Source organism: Macrosteles quadrilineatus, unplaced genomic scaffold (genome assembly GCF_028750875.1).
Source record: "Macrosteles quadrilineatus isolate MER2022 unplaced genomic scaffold, UCM_ALF_1.0 Scaffold_31__1_contigs__length_1484076, whole genome shotgun sequence".
Taxonomy (NCBI): Eukaryota; Metazoa; Arthropoda; class Insecta; order Hemiptera; family Cicadellidae; genus Macrosteles; species Macrosteles quadrilineatus.
Window position 1 is genome coordinate 37250 of NW_026542624.1, and position 18569 is coordinate 55818.

The 18569-nt window shown below is 35.5% G+C and overlaps 2 protein-coding genes across 3 annotated transcripts; both read right to left on the reverse strand.

Moving 5' to 3' along the window:
- Positions 1 to 206: 206 nt before the first annotated feature.
- On the reverse strand, positions 207 to 7163 carry LOC129005718 (tRNA wybutosine-synthesizing protein 5-like). Of its 2 annotated transcripts, none has more exons than XM_054434699.1 (4): positions 6976 to 7163; positions 4522 to 5376; positions 2868 to 3024; positions 207 to 944 (listed from the first exon to the last, which is right to left on the reverse strand). In XM_054434699.1, the coding sequence occupies exons 2-3, from the start codon at positions 5359 to 5361 to the stop codon at positions 2890 to 2892; spliced, it is 975 nt and encodes a 324-aa protein (XP_054290674.1). In that variant the 5' UTR covers positions 5362 to 5376; positions 6976 to 7163; the 3' UTR covers positions 207 to 944; positions 2868 to 2889. The 2 variants fall into 2 exon arrangements, with proteins under 2 accessions (XP_054290674.1, XP_054290673.1); XM_054434698.1 differs by having other exon boundaries at positions 4522 to 5381.
- Positions 7164 to 10543: 3380 nt separating this feature from the next.
- LOC129005690 (facilitated trehalose transporter Tret1-2 homolog) lies at positions 10544 to 15042 on the reverse strand. Its single transcript, XM_054434653.1, has 3 exons — positions 15012 to 15042; positions 13199 to 13274; positions 10544 to 11895 (listed from the first exon to the last, which is right to left on the reverse strand). The coding sequence occupies exons 2-3, from the start codon at positions 13263 to 13265 to the stop codon at positions 10544 to 10546; spliced, it is 1419 nt and encodes a 472-aa protein (XP_054290628.1). The 5' UTR covers positions 13266 to 13274; positions 15012 to 15042.
- Between the last annotated feature and the right edge of the window lie 3527 nt (positions 15043 to 18569).

The following is an 18569-nucleotide window of genomic DNA, read 5'->3' on the forward strand; positions in this document are numbered from 1 at the left end:
CTACGCCACGTACACCGATGGCTGCACTTCGTTTCGTTGGGGTTATGGTGTTCCCTCAAGAGAAGAGAGTGACGTCACGCCATGACAGCCAATAGAATGTTCAATTTTGTACGTAACGAAAAACCCTGCGAAAAACCGCAGCTGAAATAAAAATTGAGCTACCCCCCTCCCTGCGGTTAAGGGTGAAGTTGCAATTAAAACACATGTTAAAAATCTTGAACATCTTTATTGAATAAGAAGATGAAATAAATATAATAACACCTGTAAAAATAATAATGTTATAACAAATAATTCATTGAGCGATAAACTCAACAGACCCTAATAAAATTACAAATTATCTACAAGTTAATAAATAGTGTTTTTGGCAATCCACAAAACTATAGCTCATCAGACCAGTTTTAGTTACCCGATTTTTGTAGAGCATTCAGTTCTTTGTGTGTAGTTTAGTACTTTGGTATTATAAGAATAGCCTACTTTTGCAATAATCTACAACATGGACCATTTTGTGACCGGTGTGTTACAAATGTCTGTTATTTGGTTAGGTTAGGGTAGGTTAAACTTGGACAGTGTTAAAGAACTAGCCTGATAAAATTGGTAAGGTTATTTTCTTTAAATCTTTCAATCACTGTTACGATTGAATGCAATTTATTTATTTTTATTTTACTGGTGCCTAAAGCAACTTCTTGCTTGTAAACGGATTTTATACAGTACCTACTGTTTAGCTAAAGAATGAATAACAAATTTCAAATTCGTGTTAAAGTGATAATTCATTTTGCATTGTGTGTGGGTCTTATTTATACAATACCAAAGTATTTCACTCCTATTTCCTCATCTGATATCAATTTTTTTGTATCTCCAGGAGTAGACAGAACTGGCAGTGAGAGTTGCTTCAATTCTTTAGAAACCAGAGCCATTCTTCACATGTATGTTGTATCTCAGTGCATCTGGAAATAAAATAACTGTTGGTATAGATAAAACCATAGACAAAAAGAATTAAATATAGACTGTCAGCCGTGGTACGGTTACCATAGGTTCTGGCCCACACCGTTTGGAGCACCTTGTAGCTACGTAGCGCGTATGCCTAACTACATGGCGTTCCCAGCGGTGTGCGCCAGAACCTATGGTAACAGCAGCACAGCTATCAGTCTATATTAAATTCTTGTTGTCTATGAAAAACATACTCCCTTAGTATAATTCTCATCCTTATGGAACAGCTGAAGCCAATTTTATTGTTACCAGTAGTTCTGTCCAGTGCACTGTAGAGGTAGTTTTTTATTTACCTACAATTTATTTCTTGTTATTTCAGACATTTAAAACCACTTTAACTTAAAATACAACAATCTAATCATAACCAAGATACCTCGTCTGCTAGTTATATAACCATACCATAGGCCTACATCACAAATTATGAAATTAACCCTAAAATATAAACAAAATTTTGTTAACACTAGCGATCATTGTCACCGGATATGAACTAGACTCGAAAAACAAGCTTCAAAACTTACAATGGGATGAGATACAGTATCTATTTGTGTTGGTTAGTCTATGGTATTATCATACATTAAAAAACTGTATATATAGTTAACCTATGTCACACGAACTTAGGTAAACGAAGTCCTATATTATTTTTTGGAGAAAATACTGATTGTTCAGTTTATTATTCTAAAACAGTGATAAACAAATAATTTTATTTCAGAGTATCAGGCCTGAAAATGGAGTAGGCTACTTTAAAGCAAGAAATTCCTAATTTTAAATTATCTGTCTTTAGATTCACCGTTATTATGTTTTTAATAGGCCTACCTATTTTGTGTTGTGATCGAATTCGATTGGACACCACAATCATTATCAGACCCAATAGGCGAATATCATCAGAACCCATTCGCCTATTGGGTCTGATAATGATTGGATTGTCCAATCGAAATCGATCACCACTTACCAACTTTTATATGTATTTACCGTCTTGTAAGTCAACAGTATAAGTGTAATAGTTATTTGTGCAACTAGTGAGAAAAGTGAGCAATTGACTCACACGAGAGAAATCCTTACTCACGAGCCGTAGGCGAGTGAGGAATGGTTTCTCGAGTGAGGCAATTGTACTTTGAACTCAAGTTGCACATTATACTTTTCCTACAGTTACCATAAAACAAATAAATTTGTGAAGAAACATAACCTATTTTTACACAGAAGTGAACTTTTAACATAACATTTAATGCGAAGTGACAAATACAACAGTACAACAGCTGACCAGCTGATTTACAGCCAGTGCTGCCAACGTATTTCGCGCGCATACGACGTTGACTGCATGTTACGCGCTCACTATTTCGTGCCTTCACGATGCAAATCTGGAGTGAGACAAAGTAATTAGAGTGAGACAATGTTAACATTGTCTCACTGATGAGCGAATTGGCCACTTTGCTTTCTCAAATCAGTGAGAGAACATGTACATTGTTAGGTAACTGTAGGAAAAATATATTACTGAAAGTGTATTGAACCTATGTATTTTTCAAATTTCATTATTGTTGTTGTTTGATTTAAGTTAAGTGCTAACCACTAACCAGGTACGTCAGCCGCAACAGACGGTCTTCATGATTATTTTTGTGTTTAGTGCTAAGAAAATCAATTAATTGTACAAAAGTAGGTCTATTTTATTTTTTAAATTAAAGCACTTTTTCATTTAATTAATTTCCTTCATTCATTCATTCAGTCTGCAGGTTAGCTGCGGCGGGGGTCTTTCAAAATCCAGCCTACCGGGCTTCTCCCGTTTAAGCCATGGTATCGAGGTTGTAATTTTAAATTAATTAAGACACAGAGATATCAATAATTAATTATTTCTCTTCACAAAGACAATAATCAAATAAAATACCAACCTCTGACTGCATGATTTGTAAGTCATTTTGAGTGATGATGGGAAGTAGTATTCAGATGTTTGCACATGTTGTTCATGCATCGCCTCAGATAGAAGTCCTTGTATTGTTCTGGCAACACGCTCAACAATTTCACAGCATTCTCTACATTTTGAAAAGCCTGAAATCACACATATTTTTTTCAGCATTTTTATTTCATAACATTTTTTCATACAAGCATTTTTATTTCTTAACTTTTTTGAAAGGAGAATTAACTTATGGTAGTTTCTAGCTTCTCTGCATTGTTGATGGGATATATTGGGTTTTAATACCACTTTGATTGTTTCTATCTGTTCAGTGATGGTAAATTGGGTGATAAAAAAGTATCTACTGAGAAAGCTGATGAATTTTAAACTGCCTAACCTTTTAGAAGATATGAATGTTCTGTTTGGATTTCAATAGAAGCTTTAAATATTTAAACCACTAGGTTTTAATTTAACCTAGATAAAATAAAAATTTTGATTTATATAGACAGCTTTATTACAGGTGGATACTGAATACTGGTTAGTTCTCCTGATTCTTATATGATAAACAGCACACTTAAAGATATACATACAGGTTTCTAGAAAAAGGATCTTTTCCACCAATGACGTGGGAATTTGTAATGAATTCTTTATCAATGACTGTTTTGTTTTGCTTGGATCCATTTCAAATGTTTTTAACATGATACGCTGAAAATACAAGTTAAACTTTGCGGATAGGCTAAACCGTATCCTCTATACTTAGTGCATAAAAGGAACACAGGGTGTTGTGTGCAATCCCTATTGAACTAAGGCCCTTATTTCTCAAGCCGGATATGGTTTATTTAACTGACTAATCACACCCACAACACCACACAATAGTAAACTTAATATGGATTGCATGTGTACAGAAAAGAATCCAAGAATGTAGAATACCCTCAGAGCTACTCCATCGACTCTTTAGTGCAACAAATTAGTCAACCACCACATTGGTTTTTTAAGCCAACTGTCAGTTGGAATGGTAGAGCAGAGGGTCTGAAACCTGAATATGACATTAGCACTTGCAGGTGATATTCAATTACTTACTTAAGGTTTGGCTATGCTAAGCAGGAAATGAAATGGACAGGACACCAGAAAAATTACTGCCACAAAGACCTTGTTTTGAGAGTATGCATGTGCAGGCCGCCAAACAATTTCTAACTTAGTGTTAAGTTCACATTTACAGAAAATATTTAAACAGAAGGTCGGTTACTTTTAGTCGTGGGACAAGCCAATGCAGGTTGCACAGCGGACACAGCGGAACTAGGACATGTGAAATTTAAGTGTCGATGTGCGTTTATTTATTGATAAAGATTTCTGTAAGATTTATGAACTAGTAATTTGATATGACATTGAAAAAAGAAGGTCTTATTACCCGAACTATTTAAAGACTCAAGACGGACAAAGGTCTCTATATCCTATTATATCCGCAAAGGTACAAAGGTATCTATTATATCCGTTCAATCAGCACTCTTGGTGGCAAAAATGTTTATATTTTATAGCAGCTTTTATTTTATAACACAGAAAGCATTCACCGGAAACTATCCTGTCCATTCCCTTTCTATTTCCTATCCTCTCTAGTATAAGAAATACATAAATTGATCGAAACACTAACGTACCTTTGCAGCTGGTACCAAATCCTTGTTTCCATAAAAGTCATTCTTTTCGTAAAGACTGTGGTCCAGATTTTTCCAAAACACATTAACAGCGACACCATATGTGAGTGCCAACGTATTGTGAAACCAAAGTGCAGGGATGAATAAGATATCGCCTGGTTCAAGAATGCATTCGTACTTCTGGGCTTTCAAAAACCCAGGAAATTTCTCCAAATCAGGTTTGTCAATGTCTAGAACGCGGGATTTGTCCCCATCCATGTACAAGTAGTTGACATCGGAAGGTTTGAAAAGTACAACTCTTTTTCTTCCTTGCACCTGGATAAGGAGGTTGTCCATTATATCATAATGTGTCCACAGCTGAATACCTTTAGAACTTATTCTTAGCACGCTGGAAAAAAAATCATCTTCGTCGAAGAATGGTGGTATCTGAATGTCTTCTGAAATTTGAGGATATTGCTTTCTCAAATCTGCTACTTCACGTCCTCTCCGTTCATTACTCAGCGACCGTAAATAATAAAGCTCATTCGGATTAATGAAATAATCTTCTTGAATATCTTTGACTGACCGTTTGATTATTTCGGCCATTGACAGGGTTTTGTATTGGAAGTTTTTATTGATGAAGTCCATTTTACTTTCAGGAGAGACATGGATTTTGGCTTCCAAATGGCCGAGGTGATGCATCAAATATTCAGGAGTCCATTTTTCACAGCAATCCCCGATTTTAACTCCCTTCAAAACAGCGGGTTGACGCCTAATCTGGATTTCTTTTACAAATTCTTCCTTCGATAAAATATTGTTGTGAGCATGAACTTTGATCACATTTCCAGTTCTGTCCATATCCATAATTAGTGAATAGGCCTATACTGAAAAAAATCATAATTTTTTGTACCAACAGTCATTCAGACCGTAAAAAGTGTAACTTGGTACAAAATGAGAAATGCATGATAAACAACAGCATTGTATGAAATAATTAAGTTATGTAGCCTATCTTATCAGCTACCTAAGTTTATCTTGTGAAGGCCTACCTTAACATAGGTAAGGTTCACTTTTTAACAACACTGCCTATTCTCATTAAAATTTGCTGAAAACTTTGACTGACTGACATGTGCAGCAGTCTGAAAGTCTTTAAGCTTAGATTTTGCTTACCCATGTGTTATGTTTAAAAGTTACTAGGCCTACTGTGAGTTAAGTTTAGGTCCAATCAATGACTAAGTTAAGCAATCAAAAATGTTGTCGTTGTCTCCTTGGTCAGCACTAACTTATAGGTAGGCCTATATCTGGAGTTTGACAAGGTAAATTGTTATTTGGATGTAGGCCTATGGTATACAGTACCTTAGGTACCGTATATGTAAATATAGCTATATAAGTAAGTAGGCATTGTATGTAACTGGACCTATTCTAGTCAGTCGTAGGTGAACTGTAGTTACACCATTAAGGTAACTTAGTACCTATTCACTAGTCCGTACTCCACTCCTTGTTCCTTGGCGTGCTATTTGCTCCCCGCGCCATGAAAAGTAGTTACGTAAGTTATATTTTTGCAATTCACAGTGGTTTCTGGGCCTCAAAAAAATGTTTTAATGGTATTTTATGTTTATTAGAATCATAGGAACAATTAATTTAGGAAGGTTTAAAAAAAGTCCAGAAAGTTCAGATTTACCAGGTACGGTAAGTATAATTGAACAAGTAATTAACTTAAGCTTAATTGGGCTGTGAGCGCAATAAGTTTAGGATCTTTAGACACATTGAGAACAAGTAAACTTTAGCCATTAGGAAATCCCGAGGATTCTACTTAGAAGCAAGAAATAGACCAAGGCTGAGAGGTTGAAAGTCATGATATTAGGCTGCACTTTACTTTAGGTCCTACACTCATTCAAATGAAAATATCGATGGTTTGTTTGTTTCATTCGATATATCGTTTTGTTAGATAGGTAAGGTTAACCTAACCTAACTAACCAAACAATATAGGATCGAATGAAACAATCGATTAATCGACCTAGGCTATAACTTATCAATCAATATTTTCATTCGAATGAGTGTAGGACCTAAAGTAAAGTGCAGCCGAATATTTTGATAAGCCTAGGCCTACCACTAACTTAGTTTGGGTACACTTCCATATCTGTTGGCAAAAACAACCGAACGAGTAATATTAATTATTCGATTGTTTCATTCGATATATCGTTTGGTTAGTTAGGTTAGGTTAACCTTATCCAACCGATATATCGAATAATCGATATATCGATCGATATTTTCATTCGGTTGTTTGTGCCAACAGATATGGAAGTGTACCCCTTAATTTAGGCCTATTGTATTTGTTAATAAAATAATATAATCTATTGGAGGGAATAAAACTTACCACAAGTTACTAAAGGTAACAAGGATGGAAAAGGTTTAATACAATTTTGTTGTGGGATAATTTCTTAATAGCCTATACGCTAGGCCTAACTTCGGCTAACTTACCGTGTAAGATTCAAGATAGGCTATTTTCAAACAATAATTATTTTTAAATTTGCCTCTTAAATGTTATAATTTGTTCAAGAAATGAAAAGTTGTAGAAAGCTTAATATGGATGCAGAATTTCATTTTCGTTTCATAAGAGTTTGTGATACTTTACTTAAATGTTCAATAACCGCGGGCCACGGCCACATTAAAAGACTTAGCTTCAGCTTCAATTCAAATTAGGTTATGTTGACAATTTTTTTTTTAATTAGGTTCTTCTTCCTCTTTACTCAATGTTTGTTAGAAGTTTTGTGCTCAGTTTTGTACCATGTAACACTGAATTTATACCATAATGCAATAAGACATTTTTATTACTGAGCCACCCACTAGTAGGTAGTAGGAGGTACTGTATGACTGAGACTGACGCACTATAGTCCTCGCCACCCTACTAAGTTGAGGCAGCCCAAGGCCGCACGGCGTATATCTAGTGCGGCCTTTGGCTGCCTCAACTTAGGATGGCGAGGACTATAACGTGACGAAGCACAGCCACCTCTAATACATGATATTGAAAAAATGCCTTTAACATTGCCGTGCGCATGTTTCCCGCCATCCTATGCCTTCGTCCACAGCCACCTCTAATACATCAATGATAATACATCTAATGTATTAGAGGTGGCTGTGGACGAAGGCATAGGATGGCGGGAAACATGCGCGCGGCAATGTTAAAGGCAATTTTTCAAATTAAAGCTTGAATAAAAGAATAAAAAAGCCTGATTCTCGGGGGGGGGGGGTCATTGCCCCTATGGCCCCCTCTCTGGAACCACCACTGGTACGTGGCACTTCAGAGGAACTCCTCTACTCTTCGCTGATGATGTGAAAATGTCCTCTGACATATCTTCAGAAGACGACTTCACACGGATGGTCAAAATCGTTTAAGAAATGAACCACCGGTCCATTAACGGGCGGTCGGCTTAGGAACGAACTTTCAGTTGAGAAGTTCAGTCCACAAATTTTGTGTGGCGTATTAATTTATAAAGATTCGCGGATTCGCTAAAGCAATGTAGGTACTAATATCAAGATTATTGAACAGACAGTTAACGGTTTTGTGTTGTTTGGTAGGAATGCTGGTGTGCGCCAAAGTAATTAAGGCTTTCTGTACTATAATCTGTGCAAGAAAGCCCACTTAGTCGGGTGCGTGACTGTAGGAAAAATAACTTAATCTTCATTCTAAAAATAACCAAGTAGTTTTGTTTATCAAAGTAACACTACACATGGTACTTGCATAAAGTTAGGTATAAATCAAACAAAATATATCTTACTGGTTTAATTTATACAAAATGTATATTACATTGATTGCTACATTGATTATATTGATTGCTTGGAATGAATATATGTACCAACAATATGTATACTTTTTACCAATGGTTATATTGTTTTCTCTATGGTTTAACTCTATGATACAAGCCTAATTCAAGATAGGCCTACATAGTACATATAACATATACAACAGGTACATAAAAAATTAAATATTTATAAAAGCCATTGTTTACTCACCCTTGATACAAAAAAATAAATACTTTAAATACAAAATACTTTCTACACATAACTAAATTCATACAAAAGCTGTACAAACTTAAAATAGGTAGGTGTACTGATAACCTTATACAGATATTTTTTTATGTACAGTCCGCTAATGTGTTTATTCATTTTGCTATTTTTGTAAAAAAAAAATACTAAACATAATAACATAATAATACTCCCACAGCAAGCCTGCAGACTAGGTGAATTTCCATTTACTGTACTTGATTTGATTTTCAATTAAATCTATTTCAATAACATTAGTTTTAACGAGTACCTATAGGTTTGCTGCTATAGGGAGGGTAATAAAGTGTGTTTTTTAGTAAAACTTAATAGCTTAGGATAAAATAAATAAATTTGCCAAGTTTGATCTAAGTATATACATAAAACAAGCAAACTACAACAGTTTACTTATTCTTCATAAGAATATAATATAGGAATTTTAAATTAACAGTTTTTTGCATTTTATCCGTAACCAGTACAAAAACACTTCAATATACTAAATTGAATTATTTGTTTTTTTTAAGGTCTTCAAAATGGTCTATAGAGAAATTAGGAAATCTTATGTTTTTGAGGCTGAAAAACAAGAAAAACCAATTTTTACCTTTTAAATTCCCCATAAATCCCTTTCCCATGGTCCGATCATGCTCGTTCAAGAACTTGTTCGAATTAACATAGGTTTACATGTTGGTACCAAATTTCATCAAAATCTGATCATTTTTGCTTGAGTTATCATGATAATGGACAGTCGGACACATATATACCGGGTGTCCAAAACAACCTGTACACCCCTTTAAAAACAAGGGGAGACCTTTTCTTACAAACAACAAATAATACAGAACTAGATAAATTGGGCACGGTCAACCAAATAGTGATAATTCTAAATCCAAAATCTGACTGAAAGTGGCTTTTTCATAACGGAAGTTGACTTTTTTAAATGAAAACTACCAATTTTGATCACAAAATCGGATTCTACGGTAAAAAATGCATAACTTTTGTCAAAAACATTTTTTGAAAAAAAAAGTTTTCTACCCCTAATCCCCTATTAAAATCAATTATATGTCATTCATCTGTTACTTGAAACTATAATAGATATAAACAAATAACAAAGATTACATAACGCTTCAATATACTAAATTATTTGTTTTTTAACCTCTACAAAATGGTTTGGATAGAAATTGATAAATTTTAAGTTTTCAGGGTCAAAAATGGGAAAAAACCAATTTTTACCCCATAAAACCCCCCATAAACCCCCGTTCCCAAGGTCCAATCATGCTGGTTCGCAAAATCGTTCGAATAAACGTAGATTTACACGTTTGTACCGAATTTCATCAAAATCGGATGATTTTTGCTCGAGTTATCGCGCTAACGGACACATATATAAATATATACATGAATTTGAACGGATGGTGTTTTTGGCCTCTAGGGACCTTCTTTTTTTTCCTAAGGACGCTAGGCACGAGCCTGGGATTGTTTTTCACATTACTTCAGGCTAGACCTAGGGGTTGCGGCTAATTAAAAAAAAATAGTTCTGTTCATAAATAAAATTATAAATGCCTCAAAATCTAACAAAAGATGTGCAGTTAAGAAGTATTCACAATCTAAGCAAAACCTTCGACAAAAAGATAGTGTCGCCGGCGGGATTCAAACTGGGGACCTCTAGATCACGAGTCCAAGACGCTATCAACTACGCCATGAACACCGATGAAATCATATCGTCTCGTTACGGTAATGGTGTTCCCTAAAGAGCAGAGTGACGTCACGCGCCCCACTCCTTCTCTAAAGAGGTTCTCATCAGTTCCTGGAAGGGGAAAACGAGACGCTATACCACACTTGTGGTGAATTGTACATTGGGCTTCATATCACACTACTTTAAACTAAGGTAAACTTACATACTTTTTTGTTTTGTTTTAACATGTTATGTAACGCAACAAACCTGTACACACAGTCTTATACAGTAAAATTTGATTTAAATAAAAAACTGTTAAACTTTGTTCTTTCCTTGTATTTATCAGACTGTTATAGTGTAATTCTTTTGTACTTTCTTCCTTCCTAAAATTTCTTGTATTTCCTCCATTGATTTGTTATGAGTTTCTGGAGCGTACGTCCAAGTGTAAATAACAGTGGCGGCACACGCCAAACTAAACACTAAATAATTAACATACATACCAAATGATTCTGCAACTAATAAGTAGTATTTGTTTAGAAAAAATGCCGTAATAGCTACAGAAAAAGTGACAAGTGAAGAAGATAAAGCTCTTATACTACTGGGTAACACCTCTCCTTTTATACTGGTTCCAATCGGCCCTAAACCGATGTTGAAAACACAGTAGTAAAAAAAAATGGACCAGAAAATAACATCACTGTAATGTGACACGTCAATGGTAGTAAACTCGTCCAAGTAAAACCATAAGGCTACGAGTGATGTAGCGATTGAACATCCACCACATGATATAGTAAGCAATATACGACGGCGATATTTGACTGCCAAACCTGCGGAGAATATGGAAGAGATGAGACTTGTGAGTCCAATTATAATCACACTGTTGTTAGCGTTTAAAACTCCCACACTTACAGGAGGTAAAGTAATTGACAAGTAAGCTTGCATTACTCCAGACCCTGAGAGTCTTTTGAAAATGGCGTATGTAACAGACAATGCAAAACCTTTACGGTTGGCTTTGTGACAAAATATATCTCTCAGTGTTCCTTTTTGTAGCTTCTGTTTCTCAATTGCTTGTTCAATACTTTTTATCTCTTTCTCAATATTTTCTTCGGTTTCTCCTTTACGAAGCCAGCTCAGAGCAATGAGTGCTTCTTTTCTTTGACCAGTCTGTAAATAGAAATGAGGAGATTCCGGCATCATTATAAACGAACAAATATAAACAACAGTCATTATCTCACAGATCACAGCAAACAGAAAATAGTTGACATAGGGACCCACAACGTAAGCAAATAATATCCCAAAGTTTGTCATGAGATTGTTTACAGTCGTTAAAGAACTTCGCAATCCGGTGCTTGAAATTTCACCGACGTAAATTGGCATTATGGTTGATGTTATTCCAATCCAGAGACCCGCTAGGTATCTCGCAATGTATAAGTATGTCACATGGTAAGCATAGTAGATCAAAAGCCACGAGAGGAGTGGAAAGACGGATAAGTAGAGGCAGACCTTCTTACGACCGAAGTAGCGCATGAGGTAACCAGCTGGTATTGGGCTTGAGATGTGTCCTAGGAACATGAGAGAGACCATCCAAGAGATCTGGGTTACGTTGAGTTTCAGAGGAGTTTCACCTTGATCCATCTCGATCAAAACCGGAGAAGGCCAACCTGTGGATGCCCCAACTACTCCATAGGCCAATGAGCCTGAAATAAAAATCATTAGCTTTAGTATCAATGTACAGGCCATAGTCACACTGATTTATTATAAATGGCTATCTTTATCCCAACTCTAACTTAAGAGTATTATAACTAAGAAGAAATTACTATATTCTGTTTAATTGTATTAATTGAATTTAGATTGAAGAAATTACGGTACTTCAGTATTAAACGGAGGCCACATTTTGTCAGCGCGCTGCGGCGGTTATGTTAGGTTGGGTTATCATAATAGAAAGTATCGTTCGATTCATAACGAAGCGAGGAAAGTCCTACACACATAATATTTACGATAACCCAACCTAACATAACCGCCGCAGCGCGCTGACAAAATGTGGCCTCCGTTTAATACTGAAGTACCGAAATTACACTTAAATTTGCATGCTGCTTTCAATACACTTCCACTGATGATTTATTTGATCTTTAAAGGCATTAGGCGTACCTAGATGATACACTAATAAATTGTTATTAATGTAGGCCTACACTTGACAACTTGCTTCAAAAAAGTTATGTAAAATTTAAATTTTTAAATAAATATACAGCCGTGTTTCGAAAATATCACCCAAAACTCTGTGGGCATGTTTCTTAGGTCAAAACAAACTAAAAATGTACTATAAACATATGCCCTATCTCAATTCGTTTTCCGTCTATTAGTGTGTAAGTTTTTTTACATTACTTCCCATAACTTTGCAACTACTTGAGGTACCATTCAAACTTAGTATGTATATGATGACTAATAGGAACTATTTTTTTTGAAAATACCAAGTTTGAAGTTGGTACCTCAAGTATGGTTCCAAAGTTTTGGGAAGTTATGTAAAAAACGAAGCGCTAGGGCATATGTTTATATTACAGTTTCAGTTTGTTTTGACCTAAGAAACATTCCCATGGAGTTTCGAAACACCCTATATATGGAAGCTCTATTTGTTTTGTGAACTAAAACAGGTCTCCAATTTTCTTATGCAATAAAACGTCAATCAACTTGCATTATCAAAAATCAATGGCAGTATTATATATTCTAAGTATACCATAAAACAACCCTTTTTTACCCCAAACTATGTAAAAACAAAAGTTTCTTATTTTTAAAAGAGCTGTTAACCTTTGTAAAGCAGAAGCTGTGTCAACACAGCTGTGAAAAGTTGTATGATGCGTCATAAACTACGCACGTAAAAAATTACTAGATCAATTAAACATTTGTTTTAGAACTACAAAAGTACGGTATCACAGGTATTCAGTCTTTTCAAATTTTATAAAAACTCTAGAATATCAAAACACAGAATAACATAATTGTTCTTACCAGATATAGCTGCCATATACTGGTTGATCATCCCTTCTTTTAAGCTTCCTGTCTTTATATACACCATTTTTACAGTCTGTAAGATAAAAATGAAAGAAATCAGAAACATTTCATGATTGGTTAGCCTCTGGATCAAGATATATCTAGATTAAAAAGGTTTAGATTACCTGTTTTGTAAATTAATCCTTGTTGATATACGGGGTGTCCCACGAAGGGGTTTAAACGTTTGATTTTATATTACGTGCCCATTCATGCATCGGACTTTTTTAAACTTTACACAGTTTAAGAAGTAGGATGTAAAAATATTCTGGAAAAAATTCAACTCCCTAACCTTAGTAGAAACAAAATGGCGGCATATTGAAAAACGATGCTTTAAAAACATTAAAGAAGGTATTTTTGGTTTTATAAAATATTTTTATTGTTACTTTCCAGGGTAATATGACTTAAATAAAAAAAAAATAGATCATAGCCTAATGGAAAACCTTAATGTCAAAAATTATTCAAACTGTACCCATCCACAGCAACACACTGATAACAGCGCGTAACAAATTATTCGTTAAGCTCTTACAAAGAAACCCTGCGGTATCCGGAAAAGTTCCTCTTCTATTGATCGTTTTAGTTCCTCATCATTATTGAAGCTATGGGGATAAACTTGTTCCTTCAAGAAACCCCATAAAAAGATGTCGCAAACAGTTAAATCAGGTGATAGGGGTGGCCAATCTAAAAAATCATTTGCACGACCAATCCAACGGCCATGAAGGTTGCCATTTAGTAATTGCTTGACAGGATTTGCGAAATGAGGTGGTGCACCAACTTGTTGAAAGATTGCTTAATTAATTTCTGGTACCGTCAAATGGGGTCAAATGGGACCTGTTCATTTAAAACTCAATTTTTAATCAAACAGCTGTTCTTCAACAATGAGCGTTAGAACCGCAATTAGTAAAGAAATCAGATGATAAATCTTGAAAGTAGTTTTTATAGGAAGCAAATTGGTAAAATTTTCAATAAGCCGCCATTTTGTTTCTACTAAAGTTAGGGAGTTGAAATTTTTCCAGAATATTTTTAGAACCTACTTTGTAAACTGTGTAAAGTTTAAAAAAGTTCGGTGCATGAATGGGCACGTAATATAAAATCAAATGTTTAAACCCCTTCGTGGGACACCCGGTAAATAATAACTTCAGCTGTTTCGTACTGCTAAGACCACATCTTGAGGTTATGGACGTTAAACACTATTCTCATTGTAGTATGAGGTCATCAGCATTTATATATTATCTTCTGGGACACAAAAACACAAACACATACAAAAACAACATCTATACAAAAAACTTGGCAAAGAAGTCTGAACACGAATGAGGTGCATTACCCATTGATAACCTGTTTGGAGTATTTGGCGAAGTTTTTTCTATACCCTTAAATAAGAACAAAACATTCAGTCCAGACAGTCCTTTAGGCATGTGCTGTGCAAAAGGTGCGGCCCGCACTTAGCCCTTTACCTCTGGTTTGCACTTGGTGCATAAAATACAAGAAATTTGTAAAATGTCCTTAAATTTTATGTCAATAATGAAAAAAAAATAAACAAGGGGAGTATAAATAACTACTAATATTATACATTGAGGATATTGCTAGTCAGTATTATGTGGATACTTTTTTGGAAGTAAAGGGCCCCGCTCTGAATGTTTGTACTGGGCCCTGCACTACCCAAGACCAGCTCTGGGTCCAGATAAACATACTCAAAATTGCTTCAGATATTTTAGGATGAGAAGTGGTCTTGCACCATTTAAGTTCAGGTATGCATGGTACAGTTTTAACTCACCTTTATTGTTGAAGATATTCTTGTATCACAGTCAATGTATCACTGGCTACTTAGGATCAAACGCTCCTGTTATCATAGTACTCAAGTGATCCATGATATTGATCCAATTCTCACGACTACGTCACATGTGAAAAACCACTTTAAACTATTTATTACGTAAAACCTTTGTTTACCACTTAAAGTTACCAGGTTCCCGTTAAAAAAACAGCGTATGGTGTGTCATACACTTATGCAAGTCAAGGTAAAGTTATTCACTCTGAGAAATTCTTCGGTGACTTTTGCTGAAGTAGTTTTTAAATGTTAGCGAATCTTTCGTTTTAGTGTTGAGAAATTATTGTTTTGTTTTAAAGGGAACCCTGTTTTTTCTATTAAAGAATTTTTCCAATTTGGTGCTAGAGATATTCAGTAACTTTCGATTTCCTGTTTATTTGGCAACACTGTGATCTCTAATTATGGTATGTTTTAAGCATTTCTTTGTATGGTTGCTCGTCCTGGCTTTGATATTGCATTGTTTTTTACATATCTGTGTCTAATAACAATAAAGGATTCTTATTATGTATGATTTGAGAATTGGGTACTCCTGATGTTATTGAGAATTGTTTTTGCCTTTACATATTTGTTCCCTGTGTGTGTGTTTTTTAGGGGTTGACTAGTAAGTAAATATATTTCATAGCATAACTAGCGACTGCAGTGAGGCGTAGGTCATACATAGTTCTTAGATAGGAATATGGGGAAAAGGGTGTTGATTTTCCAAAAGATTGATTGCGTACATTGATATTTTCCCAACTACATCCCAGAGAAAAGAGATAATCGGGAATGCTAAAAATTAAATTAAATTTAATGCAGTTGTCTGTTTGCAATTTTGAGCGGAGCAACCATATTAATCCAATGTCAATGCTACATCTATTTTGAGCCGTGACATCTCCTCACACTCCACGCGATGTCACGCCTCAGTGTTTTTGTAGTATTTCGTCGCCGGAATTGGTTTGGATTTGGGTCGTTTCGCAGCAGACCTGATGACCCAGAGTCAACGTCCGCTGTTCTGAAATGTGTTGTCAGAAGGCGAGTGATTGTCATCCGTTCCTGTCAAGACTTTGTTTGTGTTGTTACTTGTTTAAAATGTATCTTCCACAACCGTGTAGTACAGACCGTTTCACCGTGCTTGGCGTGTAGGGGAGGCATTGCAAGAAAGACAGAAAAATACAAAAAAAAAAAAAAAAAAAAAAACGTAAACAAAAACGTAAACATAAAGCAAACTAATTTGACAGCTGATGCTAGTTCACAACTTCAGTATTTGCACGTGACTGTACCGTACATCGAGGCGTAGTGGGGAAAGCTCTCAGTGCGCATGCTCCAGCGAGGCGCCACGCACCGTGACACTATCTGTATATTCGTTTATGTTCATTGTGTTGTCTTCAGTAACATGGAATAAGTTTGCCAAACGTCAGATGAGGTCCCGAATGGGAGGCTTCACTTGTTCCTGTACAGGTATACTGCCTCGCTCTCCAGACAGCAAGCCGCCCTCCGCCATCTACCACCACCGCCCACTGCAAGTGTGAAATTGCCCACTACCAATGTACTACCGTCCCATAAATTATATTTGGGTATTTCTTTTCTAGTCATTTGTTAATAATTATCTGTTAATTTATTTAAATGTTAATTCTTCAGTTACTAGTTTGTAAGTACAGAAGGGTAAATTAAGTCTCATGCTTTAAAAAAAAAAAAAAAATTGGAATTCTTTGAATGGGGGTAACACTTGTTATTTTATTGTTTGTTGAATTTTTGAGATCATAGGCTATTATTGTTTCCAATGTTGTTTTGTTTTAGAAGTTCACCCACGGCCTTTTAGTTTTAGTTAGGGATGTAGGATGACTACTCGCACTGTCACTATGGGGGTGGGCATGCTTCCACTAGTATCTCTTCTGGTGGCGGTGCGAGGGGTCGGCTCAGTTTTATGGGAAGGGAATGTCTACTTGCAGTATACAAAGTCAATGGTACATTTAGTTCATGTCAATGTGATGTCTACTTGTAGTATCCAAAGTCAATGGTATATTTGGTTCACATAAATGGATTAGCTATTTTTTGAGTATCTAAAGTTAATGGTGTATTAGCCTAATTTCGGTGATCCTAATTGGTTTTAAATTTTGTAGTAAATTATGCTTGGTTCCTGTTCTCCCCTTTTGTTCCGTATTAGGCCTATGTGCTAGTTCAGATGATTTGTTGACTAACATATGTTGCGACTCTTTTGTTTACCATGTTATTGTTAACTTTTAAGGCTCATGTTAAATTTCTAAACATTCAAATTGACGTAGAAAAAACCCCTTTCAGATTCATACCTTCCCAAAGTCAGTTTTTGTGTAAAGTAAATTTAGTGCGGATCACTTTAACCCTTCAAGAGCAGTATTTAAATAGCCTCCTCTAACACAAGGCAGCGGCGTTGGTGTGTGGCAACGTTGCATTTTCATCCCTATTGCCATGGTAATAACAGAAATAACAAAAGCATAAACATAAACATTTTCTACACTGTCCATTATAAATTAGTGCAACAGCTGTTTCGGTTTGATGGGACAGCAGTGTTTCGACTTTTGTCTCGCCGCAGCCTTGAATTAGAGGAAGCTATGGTATTTTTTTAAAACAAAAGCAGGAGTGTAGTATAAGAGCTTTGCTCACTCCGCTCAGTAATTACTTTAAAATGTTGCATTATAAAGATTTAATTGAATAAATGTTCAACCAATTATTATTTTCCCCTCATAGAACTAGGGAAACTTCTACATTTTAATGATGATTCTGAAAATAACTAAACACTGTATATATCAGATAATAAGAGTTTGAAGGATTTGCTTCAATGTAAAAACAATCATACCCTACTTGTATTATTCAAGGTAATGGTAGTTAAGAAAGGTAAACAACCAAAAGAAGTAAACTAGGTGGCGTTCGCAGAGGCATCCACAAAATTGAGCGGAGTCATCAAGGGTTCATATTATATTGTTATTGTCATACTGCAGTAAAAACAGTAGTTTTTAGGTAATGCGTTGCAGCTCTAAAGTAGCATTTTTACTCTTTAGGGAGTAAAAATCGTTTTTAGCCTCTATGGAGTAAAAATCAGCTGTTGTCAACTCAGTCGTAAATTTCTATTGTAAACGATTGCATGTATCGAAATATGTATCGATTCATGCTTCGTAATCATTTTAACCTACGGTCTACAGTCCCTTCCCATAGCATTTTAGCATTGCAGATACATTAATCCATTCCCACACTCAACACTGCTCACCTTTACTACTTCCTTCACCACACCCTACGTCGTGGACCTGTTTCCCTCTCTTCCCATAGAATTTTAGGATTGCAGATATATGAATGTAATTGCCAAAGACAGTTCCCACACTCTGCACTGCAAGCCTTACTACTTCCTTCGCCAATTCCTACGTCATAGACCTGTTTCCTTCCCTTCTCATAGCATTTTAGGATTGAAGATACATTAATCTAACTGCCACAGACGGTTCTCACACTATGCTCATACTTTACTACTTCCTAAGCCACTTCCTACATCGTATCCCTATT